Raw genomic sequence first — 14,060 nt, forward strand, 5'->3', positions numbered from 1 at the left:
TTTTTCATTTTATAAAATATAAAAATGGAAGTGTAATGGAAAGAGGATCTTACTCTAAAGACCTCCACCTCCTCCAGAACCAGCTCTTCAGTCTGCAAATCATCTCTGGGCAGGACAATAACCTTCTGAATGGTTCCTCTATCTGTAAATGACCAAAAGAGAGGAGTCAGAAATATGTATAAAACATAATATTCTTTGGCACTGAATAAATAAATATTCTCAACGAGCCATCTGTATGTGTAGATGGGTAGTAAGTTCACCTGTTCCTAAGAAAAGAACTTCATAGTTGCCATCAGCTGCAGCCACTTGGTCCACTGTGATGGTGGTGAACTCATAATCCACATTGGTACGGACCACTAGGGGGCGCTTATGGACTGGATAAACAGAATTGAACATGGTGGGATGGTTGCGCATGAAGTTGATAACCTCATCTGGGTAATCTTTTGTGGACTTCATGTTGGGAGTGAACGTCCCTCCTGGACACTGTGATTAGAAAGATAACATCAAATGTATATTAGCTTCTAAGAATTTAAAACATGAATGATTATTATTCTAAATGTTATTTGTGACACTTACTGTTCCTGGTCTGGGGTAAGGGATTTTACCCTGGTAGGCAACCCACTGGTAGTTTGGCCCTTCCTTATGAGCGAAAGGGCCATTAAAGACCATGCGGACATCAGCCATCGAATACACACATACTGCTGAACCTTTGAATACAGACCTAGAGATGCAGAAAGAGAAAGATTGACGTGCTGAGAAGATCTAAACACAGTATTAGACCAAATCACACAGGCCTTGAAAATGCACAATTAGAAGCATTTTCACTCGTATTTTCCCTTTTGACAGCACTGTATGTCATAGTACAGATGTAAAATGAGTTGGGAATGCCGTTTCACAAATTAGCACAAATACAGACACAGATTGAGAGAGAGAGAGAGAGAGAGAGAGAGAGAGAGACAGATAGAGCTGTGAAATCACTAGCAGTTGATGGAGAGAGTCTTCACTATCATCACCAAGAATGGTACTTTTGGGTTTAAAGAGCTCAGACAGAGCCTGAGGGCTTCGCTGATTTAATCTACAGCTAGAATGTGAATTGTTATAACACACACAGTCTTGTATATTTACACTGGATGATTAGCATGTGAAACTCATCTAAAATGTTGACAGATTCCTCTGAGGCCATTGTATAATATTTTAGCGTGTACGAATTTCTTCTCATAACTGCATCTGATAGTGGTGGTATTATGTAGATAAGTCCTTATGAGAATATCACATCTCAGATTCACAGAAAAGCTTCTTCCTTTGTGCTGTTAGAGGACTTGTACTACCGTCTGCAAAGCCTGCCAAACACTTGTTATTCAGTATGTTAGAGACAGTCTTCAGCAGTGGAGAAATGGGGGTGTTGCCCCGTGGGCAACTGGAGTGTGAATATGAAAGCAAATCTATTCAAGCTCTCCTGCCAATCTGATAAGTGGCCTGATTAGTAAGAGGCATCGAGGAGAAGTGAGGATTGGATCTCATATTTTGGGAGAGAGCGTTGTGAACTTACGCACCCAGATACGGAGAAGACGCCGTAAATGACAGGATTCTTGATGTCTTGGGTTTTCTGGATGTACACGTCCCCTGAAAGGAAGATTGAATTACTTTAGTTCCTGGATTTAAAAAACAAATGAGCTGATTCACCTACTTCTGAAGTGGTTTGGTGGTGACATTAAAAAAGTAAATTCTTTTGAGTATGTAAGTGAGACAGTGAGCAGGTAATGGGACATATGATTGAATCTAGATACCACAGATTCCTTTGTTGCATAGCACCTCGAAACATTTAGCATCTAGCCTAATTCATTATTACTTAAGTGCTGGCAGCATTGTTTTTGGAATATAACATAAAACGTCCTTACTACCCGACTGATATAAATAGGTTTCCTTAGAAAATTCCATTAGTCTCTGTGACAGCTATAGCTTAACATCAAACGAGATAGGGAAGTGGCTCGCCCTTTTTCAGTCACTCATAAAATATAGAATGTTTTGATATTGCTGATATTCGGTTAGCTGACAAGTATTTGGGCAGAGTTTTGGTGTGTGGTACAGGGATGGGGGATGCAGTAGCTGAGGTCTAATGTAGTGGCTAACTGATAGCAGAAATTAGCAAAACAGCTAAAATTGCTATCAGCCCCTTTGAGTTTTTAAATTAAAAATTTGCTATGGCAGCTTCGTTATTGCCTTTCTCACTACTTTTTTACGGGAAAAAGTAAAAAAAAAAAAAAACAGTCACAAACTCATCTCTGGTTGCACAAGGGGTTGTTGGAAATATTAGCACACTGAAAACTCACTGGAAATCGAATGCCGTTTAGGCACCTCTGGAATGCTGTTTTCTATGGAGCCTCAAAAGGTGGTAGAAAAAATTAGACGTGAGAAAATGTTTTATTTTATTGCATTTGGCATTCTTATGCAAACCTGAGAAACTTTGCGCTTGCAAAACTTTTGTGATTGAAATAATGTGAGGTGAGAGAAAAATCTATATTTCTTATATTTAATCTCTGAGAGAATGCAAAGGTGTTGCAAACAAATGCAAAGTTTCTTGGGGAATCTTTTGCTAGACACACAAGTATTGAAATGTACTGTACTACCTTTTTTTTGTCCACTTAGGGGTTCTGTGGTTTTCAATGTACTATGATTTGGGACACACTAATTCCAATTTTGAGCTTTATTTACGGTCTGGTATACCAACAATGGCTAAACCAATGTCACAAGTTTGGGAACAGAACTTCTTGTTTTTCCTGAACAATGAAAGATTGGCAAATTGTCAGAGAAACCTGTTTGAAAACATTCATTATTTTTGTAGCTCAATTTAGCACAGCCAGTGACACTGAAATCACTGTAGCTTAATGTCAGAAGTCTGTGAGTGTATGCGGGGGAAGACAATCAAATCAAGTTCAATTACATCACACAAAATACTTTGCATTGAGAGGACAATCCTTCCCTCTTACTGTTCTCCTCTATCTTTGTCTCAGTCTCTGAAATTCTCCTGCTTGTTTCGACACAAATTAACTGGTCCACAAAGGACCAGTCATAGTATGCTAGCCAAAATGAGAAAGATGGAACAAGACCATTGGGAGAAACAGAGTGTAATGGGCAGAGTGGGTACGTTTTTTGGGGGGTTCACCATAAGAGCAGTTTCTTGAGGGACAGTTTAGGGGGGAGGAGAGATAGAGGTACGTAGAAAAAGGGTGAAAAAAGGGGAGCAGAGAAGGAAACAAAAGCACACCCAGATAGTTTAAAACGTAAGGAGGGCGAGTGGTAAAAGAATAGACAGATGTCCCATCAAAAACAGAAAGAAGATGACCTCAGATGGATAGTCACGGCTAAACGGACTAAGTAATCAAGCGCTGAGGGAAAATCCCACACTACAGCGAACAAATCTCGCTCTTGCCAAGCCACAAAAAACAACCCATAAAACCTCACTGCCCCTCTGAGGATAAGGGAAAACATCCATGCAGTCAAAAACTCCACTGACAAGTTCATTCCTCAAACACAGTGTCAGAGGGAGGGTGAATACCCAACCAGAGTGAGAAAGAGAGGGCAGAGATGGGGAAAGGAGTCCTCAGGGTACCTTGTGCACTGTTACAGGAGCTGGTAAATGAAGCGCATAGAACGGTCGCTTACTCAATTTATTCACGTTGCAAAAGCAATAAAATTCCAGCATTCATGCGCTTATATTCATTTGCCTCTTAAGAGTGGCTGAGGCTGTTACAGCTGGTTTATCAGCCAATCCTCTTCAGTCCTGTCAATCAAACTCTCCCACAACGGGAAAGACTCCATTTTGTGTAAGCCCGTTAAAGGGATACTCCACCAGTTTTTCTTATTAAACTATGTTATTCCCTTAACTAAGACGAGTTGATACATACCTCTCTCGTCTCAGTGCGTGCACTATATCGCTCTGTATTGCCGCAAAACTATGTTAGCACTTAGCTTAGCCCATGCACTAAATATGGGCCAAGCAGAGAAGCAACCAAACACTTCCACGTTTTCCCTATGTAAACACAGTTACTCGAGTAGTGTAACTTGACCTGGGCTGGTGACACAAAATAAACCGTTGCGCTTTTCTAAGCGTTTAAAATTGATGACTATATTGTATGGCGGAATACCATAACAAGTGCTCGTGAAAAGTCCTCTTACCGGCTCCCGCTTCCTCTCCCTCTGACATTTCCGTCAATACAACGAGAGGAAGCGGGAGCCGGTAAGAGGACTTTTCACGAGTGAAGATATTATTGCGCCAAGTCGAAGTGCTCAAAAGCACTTGTTATGGTATTCCGCCATACAATATAGTCATCAATTTTAAACGCTTAGAAAAGCGCAACGGTTTATTTTGTGTCACCAGCACAGGTCAAGTTACACTACTCGAGTAACTGTGTTTACATAGGGAAAACGTGGAAGTGTTTGGTCGCTTCTCTGCTTGGCCCATATTTAATGCATGGGCTAAGCTAAGTGCTAACATAGTTTTGCGGCAATACAGAGCGATATAGTGCACGAAATGAGACGAGAGAGGTATGTATCAACTCGTCTTAGTTAAGGGAATAACATAGTTTAATAAGAAAAACTGGTGGAGTATCCCTTTAAGATGCAGCTTACATGTATGCGTTACTTCACACATGTGCACATAAATGCACAATCATGTAAGCAGCATAATGTCAAACCACAAAAATAAGACATTTTTATATTAAGACGGTTTTAGGACAACTTTTTTAAAGCCTAATTTGTCATTTAAAGCTCTACAGAAACTACTCAGAACTGCTTGCCACTTTTACATTTCTCACAGGCCCTTGTGGCACCTCACACTAAAGCACAAGTGCTAGACGCTGCACATACAGGAAAGAGAGGAAATTACTTTTTCCAAGTTATACCCTCTGGAGAGAAATATCCATTGAACCATCAGACACATACGGTTTCCACAAATGAGCTATATCATGCCCTATCGTGAAATAAGAGGCCTCTTATTTCAGCAAGTATACCGTGAAAATGAACAGAACAGAACAGATTATAATGTGCCTTCGGTGAACACCTCATTGTATATATGGACTCAATCAAATGTTAAAGCTGTTTTATTCTATATTTTGTAATACAAGCCATGTCCATAAAAACCAAACAGCATAAAATGTCCTCTAGGTAAATGAATTAGACCGAAAGATTTATCAAATAATCAGTACACTAACAAAAAGTATCTGGATGGATGTTAGATGTTAGTTCCATGGTATTCTTGGAAGCGTCATGGGGTACCTTTTAAAAATAATGCATACATTTAAATTCCATTATATATTAAGTATTACCATCTGATCCATGTACCATGGTAACATCTCAGTACAGAATGTTTTGTAAGGGTCAGTATCATGGAATACATCAAGGTACCATGGTATTACACTAACTTAAAATATTTTAAAGTACCATGGTTTAGTCGGATCATATAGATTTCCAATTTTTTTTTTTTTTTTTTTTTTTACAAGGAAAGGAAATGTAAAGACAATTCAACTACTTTGAATTGTTCACTTGGACAGCTTGTATTTAATTTAAAATATCCTGTTAGAAATAATCAAATGCAAGCAGTCCGAGAAAACAAAAAAATTCTGATGTTACCACATTAAACCATATTTGCTTTTGTCAGCATCCTGATCTGAAGTCATGTAATAAAGATCAACTATGTAAAATATTCAATCCCAGTCTCAGGAAAAAATCCATAAACTACAACTTTGCAAAAAGAGAGACTTACGGAGCTCATCAAAATGTGTCTCAATTCCATCAGAGCCGGTCACAGAGCAGATGAGCCGAGCCTTCAGGAAAGTACTCCACTTATTCACCAGACAGCAGTGTCCACCATCATCATTCTGTAGAGGAAGTGAGGTCATGTTAGCCATAAAGAAACACTGTTAGACACCTAACAGATTCTAGTTGTAAAATATGATATGATGGACACCCGTATCTGTGAAATAGAGACATTTCTTAACATTAGTATCTGTCCCTCTATCAAGGCTATTTCTGTGGGTTTGCATTAACTGGCTGTGACTGGGTTGTAAACATTGGCTTTGAGCACTGCGCAGCCCCATCTGCTATGGACAGCAGCCAACTTCAATAATGAGACGCAGCGATGCCCGGTGACCAGCCGCCAGCAGCTACCCACTTATTACAAACATGCTTCTTTGATTCACATTAAAACAGCAAAAAATAATCAAGAAACAAGCGGTTGCTCATGTAGGAGGCATTGGACAATGATGGATCTGAGGACACTGAGAACCTGCCAATCAACAGTTCAGTCATGTAGGACATGATTTCTTTAGCATCATGTTCAGCATAGGAACACCCAATAATTGAAAAATGTATAGTAAATTATTAGAATATTGAATGGGAATACATCAAGATTTATTCATCCTCATGTTGTTCCAAACTCATGTGACTTACTTTCTTCTGTTGAACATTTTGAAAAATGTACTTTTCTGTGCAGTTACAAATGTGGAGTCTTCTGAAGCCATATGAAAGCTTTGTGCACGGAAGACCGAAACTTGAAAATAAAGAAATACGATATTGACAGAAGCCCCAGTTCTATATGACGTGTTAGAGATTTAGCAATTTCCAATGTGAATGAGTCATACTTGAGTCAGTTATTTACAATTAATCAGTTTACAAAAAACAATCTAACTGATTTGTTCTCGAAGAAGAGTAATCCTGTTATTGAGCTCAACTCACTGACTCAATGATTTGGATCCTCTTACTGGAGGGGATGATTAGCAAAGAAAAATGACTTAAATTTTAGTCTGTTATTCACACAACACTATTGCATATTGTGGCAATGTGACATGTTGTACGGACACTTTTATGATGCTTTTATAGTTCTTTTTGAAGACTTAAAAGCTCCAGTGCTCATTCTTCGTGGAAAAGTGCATGGAAAAGTGCAAGCACATTCTTTTAGATTTCTCAGTGTATAATTGAAGAAAGAAAGTCATGCAACTTGAAGGCAAATAAGTGAAATATTCCTTTAAGGATATGTAGATATGTTGTACTGGATTAAAAGACAAAGGTTAAGAAAATGTCACACCAAACAAATTCTGCCAATCCTGGACTGAGCCATGGGAGTCTGACCCATCTCAGAGGCCTTCTCACGGAAGAAGAAATACAGCTTGTCGTCATTCTTTTCTGCACTATCAGGGATGAGCTGTGCGTGGACGAATGTTGGATCTGAAGGAGAAAGAAAAAGAGGGAAAAACAGCAAAAGAGATAAATCATAGATGGAGCAAAAAGCAAAGAGGGAAAAAGGAGAGCAAAGGGATGATATTAAATAACATTCACTAGAAAAGTGCAACTAATGCAAAGTGTATGATGACCTCTCTCACTGTTAGTCTGTCCTCTTATTCACTATACTGAACAGTCTGAAAGAATCTGGGCCAAAGAGTCACACGTAATTCAAGAGAAACCCAATCGAAAACATTAGTGTACTATTAGTGAACCATTAATGAAAACTATTAGATGAAAGGTAGCAGTAAAAAACACATTTTTGTTAACTAAAATAAAAATAAGAGCATGAATTTGAAAAGGAATATTATCAGCAAGTCCTGCAGCATACTGTTGTTTTGAATTTGGCAAATAAAACTCAGAATTAATGATATTGTTTTTAGTATGGAGCTGTCATTTAGTGTGTTTAATCACACAAGTAGATGGAACAATCTGTGGTATTACGTATTGAAAATAAACTATATAGAGCATAAATAAATAAATAAATACTTTTTTTTTTTTTTAAACTACTGAAATTCTCGCAGCAATAATACAGTCAGGCATTTTAATAAAGGTCAAGGATTGAGCTTAACTAAGCAGTAATTGTAGCTTGAGGGAAATATTTTTTTTCTCTCCAAGTTTATTAAATATGAGGTTAGTGTGCAGGAGGTAGGATGAAGGGTCAGTGTTGAATATTCATATCTGGCACTTTCTACACTAAACAAAGAAAGGTTTTTCTTGGTGGTACGCCATGGTTCAAACATTTTGTGCATACCGTGGAGCCAGCGGGAGTTATACTGGTCGGTCCTCATGGCTGTGTGTTTGCCCAATGTGCGAAAGATGGCCGAGTCTGTTCCCATAAAATCAATGTAGACGCCGGCATACAGCTGGCCATCTGCCAAAATGGAGTGAGCATAAGGGAGATAAAGAGAGGTAGACAGATAAATTTGAGAAAAATGAGCTCATCCAAGTCTGAAACAAAGGAAATGATGCTTTGTATAAGTATGATGACAATAGAGGTACGTACTTATCAAAGCTGAGACGCTGTTTAGTTTGGGGTCATAGGGGCATTTGCCTTTCCCAGAATCTACTTTACCAGGCTCCAGTCGGAAAATGTATTCCTGGAATGGGGAGAGCATGAAGGTTTCATTAATGAGAGCACAATTGATCACATTAGATGAGCAGTATTGATTCTCTTTCCAATGTTTAAGAGTGTGTGAAGGTATAGCAAGGAAGTGAAATGCGGACAGGTTCTCTGGGATAAATGGAAAAAAGACTATTTGGGGCTGTAATAAAGCTGAAATATGTTTAGGTAACCTATTGCGTGTGTGTTTTTTTAATGTTGGCGTCTTACATATTGTCTAATGCCAACACCAATATATTGCCATTTGACAAAAGGGAGATGGTGAAAAACTGCCCAGAAGAAAGAAATTAATGCCATAATCGAAAGTTTCCAAGGTTCTTGGTAGTTGCCAAAGAAAATGAAAAGTTTCTCACAATCAGCTTCTCAACATTTGGATATAAAACTGTCTATATGGCTTCTTTGGGTTAGTGATAATTATTCAATTCTGGTATTTAAGAAAACAAGATCTTGCTTCATGCTAAATGCTTCACTCTACTCCATGCAGTTTGCATGCTAGCTACAGTGAAAAAGATGGAAACATTTTTTTTAAAGTATGGTGACTGCTGTGTTTGCACCAAATATGTAGCCTACAGCAAGTGGACATGTCTAACATGAATTAACACATTAATTAAAATCTAAGCAGAGGTGTAGAAGGACATCTAAAGAGTCTACAACATGCCGCTAAAAATATATCAGCAATTCAGCAGATTCAAGTCTCAACGAAAGACTTGTTTTGGATAATATACAAATATTTTTTTGGATCCTTTGTAAGATTTACACACACACACCGCAAATGTAATATAAGCCACCGATCAATTCTGTGCTGACTAACCACTTTTTAGCATGATGGAGTGTGGGTGTGGGAGTAATCTCTGCATGTTCTGCTAGATATCTGAGCCAAAGGCAGGCTTTGGACAAGTGTAGGCAAACTTGAGAAAGACAAGCTCTAAAGACAACAGTTCCTCTGCTGTTTCTCTAAACGCCTAAGAAAACCAGCTGTTGAAAAACCAAATACTGTGTAACAGAACCTTTCCTTAAGCTCCTAAGTAAAAAAAAAACACCCAATCATCTAGAAACCTAAATGCAACTTAAGAAAAAATTATTCCAAAATAAAGTTAAAAAAAGGAATTCAATCCCATTGTTCACAACAAAGGGAAGACTTCATTTCCCACCTTGGGTGCATATGGTTCTGGAGAGGCACTAGGGTCTGCAGCTCGACTGGTTCGGCCTCCTGCGCGAGGCGTCTGATCTTGTAGCAAGCCCTATAAAACAAGGGGTGTGCCTCAATAAAGTCCTGTTTCTACGAATTCAATTGGGACCCAAGAGAACATCCAAGACTGTGTCCAAACAAGGAAGATGCTGATATACTAGAAAGATGGCTGCAGTTTGGTGTATGCATAGAGGACAAAGAAGATGAGCAGATGTTAAGTTGTGTTTAAAACATGCACATGCTGGGAAACCTTGTGAGCACATGAACTGCCCCTTTGCATGCATATAAAAGAAACAGATATGCATATTGCAGAATCCCATTAAACATTAACGAATACAGCAGGATCCAAAAACCTGAAAACACAAGTGAAAAATGCTAATTTTTCATTTTTTTAATTTCATAAAATTTTGGGTTAATAGCAAATCAATATGTGACTGAAAAATAAAAAAATAACGGAAAGTGGTTCACATGATCAATGTCCCAAATTTGCTAATATTTGAATAGTAACCTAGAAAGTGCAAATGATTTTGAATAAGTTTTCATTATCCAGTTTAAATTTGAAAAAAATCCCAGATTTTCATTGTGATTTCAGACTTTTTTCTGAAATCACTTATGTATAAACACATTTAGACTTATGTATAAACACATTTCTGAATAATTTTCCTGCAGTCAGTGTTAATGATGGGATGTGTTCATGGGAAAGAAGGGTGGTGGAATTAGGATGCTATTAAATGCTATTACCCTCCTAAACACTAGGAAGAGTTTTTAAGTAACAGTGTCAAAAGACATGCAGGTGGTAAAGATTATCCTGTTTGTTCTAGGGTGGGGAAACATTCCTCTCTAATGACATAATACCTTTTGACTAAGGTAGCAAACAGTTTGAACCCTTGACCTGCAAATGGTAGCAGGTGACTTGCAAATGATAGTTTACCTGTGCCCTTTGACCTCTATCCACATAGGTACAGATGGGGTTATAAGCTCCCGTTCCACACACATACAGGTGAGTCCTGTTCCATGACTCGATTAGACGGATGAAATTACCACACTCGCCCTGACGACACAGAACAGAATGATATCAGTGATGCTGTCATCGTAAAACAATACTTCCAGAAGCTTACATGCTCATGTTGGAATAACAAGTTTAGGATTTACAAATACTGTGGTACATTTCTTACATTGATGTCTTTCCCTGAGAGGACACACTCAGTCCTCCTCTGAGGAGCCACAGGCCAGTGAATCTGAGAAGACAGACAGTGATAAATAATCCTAATCCAGGGAACAGATTCAAATTTACTACAGCCAAGCCTTGCTTGTAGTTTTGTTTGTTGCAGTTTGTCTGGTGTAACTGAGAAATCTTACAATGAGGGGCTCTTTGTTGATGTCATTCAGGTCAAGAGACAGGATGTAGTCCTTGCTGCCCACGTACATGCGATCATGGTCCTCATCCATACGAAGGATTCTATAGTCCGTGGAGTTGAGCAGGAAGGCAAAGTGATGGGCGGTTCCAGTAGACTTCAGCTCTAAAAAACAAAACAATTTCATTTATATATTTAGCAGAAGCTTTTATTGAAAGTGACACACATGAGGAAAAACAACAGTAACTTTTTCAACTTAGAAAATTATTATTTATTTTTTTGTAATAAAAATCTTTAATATGGTTATGGAAATGCTAAAGTGTCATTTATGCCTCTAGCAGCACTAAATGTAACTGCAAAAATAATAACCGTTTCAAACAAGTTTCCACATCTGCATGCGGCTTAACCGACTGCATGGGTTTGGGGTGGGACAACCCGAAGTAGCCAATGTAGCTGTGTTGCAAACTCTTGGTTATGGGAACAACTCTGCAGAAAAGCATCCCAGATCAGACTTAAACCCACAATTCTAGGCTAAGGAGGCCAGAGTCTTTTCATTAGCCCATAGAGACTGTTGGTCACAGTGTTTTATTGCCCATTTGTTTTATTTACAGTAGTTTCTGGAATTCTTATGGAACAGTAGAACTTGTCAGTACAATAAATGAAATGCAACTCTGTTGGATTATTACCATTATTGAAGATAATAAGGGAAACAAAATAACAGAAACAGCCTGAATACTTATCAACACCTCAGAAGATTTTTTAAATATAATAGGCTTTCTACTGGATGCATGTCCATGCTCCAAATCAGCAAACGCTAAAAGGGCTCACATACAATAAATCCAAACACAGTAAGTGTTGGCAAGTCACAGTAGTTCCTCAATAAAACAGCATCTGTACAGCTGTATGGATATAACCAGGCTGCAGTCTCTGCTGAGCTGGCTGGAGGGTTTCCCTGAGGTTCAATGCCCTGGATACATTCCTAGGTCCTTTGTTATTATTATTGTTTCAGCCCTGCTTTTACAGGGTGGATTTCTTATGAATTTTTGGCTCTCCGAGAGTTCTCGTGGGGCCTCTGAGTCTTATATTTAAATACTACTACTAAAACTGGGGTGTCACGCTTTATTTTCTTCCTCATACAAGCTTAGTTCCTTTTGTTGGAAATTGAGTACAGTATGTGGTCTGAAACCTCCATGCATTGCAGCGATATTGGATATTTAACTATGCATGCTCATTTTTGTATTTAAATTAGTTTTACTGTAATCTAACACTCATAAGTTAATCTTTAAAAACACTAATAATTTAATAAAGTAATAGGTTACATTTTATTTTAATGTGTCATTGTTACAGTGTAATTTCATATTTAAGTACAGTGTAATATTAATTAACAACATGTACTTACTATAGGGTTAGGGTAGGATTAGGATTTGGTTGAGGGTTAATTGCATGTAATTAGGCAAAATTTACTGTTATTACTATGGTAATAACATGTTACATATGTAACAAGGACACTGTAAAATAAAGTGTTACCATGTAATCTTTAGCAAATATCTAAATGATTTTTCATAATGATATGATGCCTAAATTCACTTGGCACGTGGCATCACGTGGCATTTAAAATGATAAATCGGCATCAACCAGAATTTTTAATATCAATGCATCCCTCCAGTTATCATGAACCAATATATGTTATGGTTCATGGAGTCCACCGCGCACTCTGTTTGGATGACCATGGAGGACTGTGTTGTAAGATCCACTATTGCAGAGGTAGAAGGAAACCTTTGGAAACCTTCACTATAGAAGAAAACCTTTGGAGAATGGAATGCAACGACTTAACACAACATATTGGCTTCTGTCTCTGATAAGGTCTGCCTGAGAATCAACTGCAGAATGTTGGATGGTGGAATAATACACTGCAGATACTTGGCAAAGCATACAAAACAAAGAATGGCCTAGCAAAATTTCAATTTCTAATCTTACTGTAACAGTTCCCCAACCATTCAATTGTGAAACAGATCTATGTTGAAAGTCTTGACAAAAAAAACAAAGGTCAAATTTTCCACTTCATAATAAAAAGAGTGACCAGACCACGTAACACCATCATCAGAGTTTAAAAAGACATAATTTCTGATTGCTTAATGCCTAATGGATGGAAAAGTGCCTTCAAAATGTCTTTCAAAATGTACAAAATAGTCTGTAATATAACCACAAGTACATGATGTCTACATAGATGTAACAAAACACTTTTAAAATAGTATAAATGTGGCCTCAGCTTACTTTCTTGACTTGGTAATTGTTTGTGGTTTGTATAGCAATGATGATTCATGAAATTTCGCTTTAAAAAGAATCACAAAGTCAAAATAAACAGACCAATTCCAATAGGGTCCTCACACATTCCGGTGCTCTGGCCCTAACAAGACAAAATGACTTTCCTAATTAACTTTTCTTGAAACATGTTATGTTTTGGATGAACTGTTTTATAAAAAGGAATCAGATTTAATTGTCACAGGAATTCGTTTTTTTTTACTTTATAACAACAACAAAAAAAGTTATTCTACAACAAGATTCAATAGTCAAGCTTGGCAAATGTTTCACTGGAAAGTTTGGGAATCTAGAGGAATGTACAGGCCACAGAGAAGAACTCATCTCTGCAAAGTACCAGTATATGAACGTTCTATCAGAAGGCACAATCTACTCTGCTCTTATACAAAGAGATTTAGCACGGGCCGCAGACAACATAAAATCTCATTTACCTGTGTGGGCATTCCTGGCACATAGCAAGAATTCCTCATCTCTTTCTCTTTTCAGGGTTCTAATTAAGCACAAGGGCACCATGTTCAAACAAGTTCTCAGCCATGTCTCTGTCTTTGTCAGCACTAATAATGCAGTTAACTAACAATCTAAACAGAATAGCAATAGAAAAAGTGACAATTTTTCCATAACATAAGTGTTAATATTTTTAATGAAGAGCGAGTTTTGTACTGACACACTATAACCCATCATCTTTAATATCTCAGACCTGAAGCTCGGGGGAATGTGTTGTATTAAGCCAGATTAGAACTGGCTTGTGTCAGAGCACGTGCTCTAACTGCATGTCATTTTCACTGTGTTCTGTATGTAA

General features: G+C 37.9%; 1 protein-coding gene across 2 annotated transcripts in view; it reads right to left on the minus strand.

Annotated features, from left to right (window-relative positions):
• Nucleotides 1-14,060, minus strand: part of sema3fa (sema domain, immunoglobulin domain (Ig), short basic domain, secreted, (semaphorin) 3Fa) — a 55,631-nt gene that overhangs the window by 4,526 nt on the left and 37,045 nt on the right. The window contains exons 3-14 of one of the 2 annotated variants that reach the window (XM_077198136.1): nucleotides 10,947-11,107; nucleotides 10,763-10,825; nucleotides 10,519-10,638; nucleotides 9,550-9,639; nucleotides 8,282-8,375; nucleotides 8,030-8,149; nucleotides 7,082-7,221; nucleotides 5,762-5,876; nucleotides 1,554-1,623; nucleotides 577-721; nucleotides 261-483; nucleotides 54-142 (exon numbers count right to left, since the gene is read on the minus strand). In XM_077198136.1, coding sequence (XP_077054251.1) covers nucleotides 54-142; nucleotides 261-483; nucleotides 577-721; nucleotides 1,554-1,623; nucleotides 5,762-5,876; nucleotides 7,082-7,221; nucleotides 8,030-8,149; nucleotides 8,282-8,375; nucleotides 9,550-9,639; nucleotides 10,519-10,638; nucleotides 10,763-10,825; nucleotides 10,947-11,107 — 1,430 coding nt within the window. The remainder of the gene's footprint in view (nucleotides 1-53; nucleotides 143-260; nucleotides 484-576; nucleotides 722-1,553; nucleotides 1,624-5,761; nucleotides 5,877-7,081; nucleotides 7,222-8,029; nucleotides 8,150-8,281; nucleotides 8,376-9,549; nucleotides 9,640-10,518; nucleotides 10,639-10,762; nucleotides 10,826-10,946; nucleotides 11,108-14,060) is intronic. The other variant, XM_077198138.1, reaches the window with a different exon arrangement.

The sequence above is a fragment of the Siphateles boraxobius genome, unplaced genomic scaffold (assembly GCF_051911475.1).
Source record: "Siphateles boraxobius isolate OS27281-9 unplaced genomic scaffold, OSU_SipBor_1 41, whole genome shotgun sequence".
NCBI classification, from domain to species: domain Eukaryota; kingdom Metazoa; phylum Chordata; class Actinopteri; order Cypriniformes; family Leuciscidae; genus Siphateles; species Siphateles boraxobius.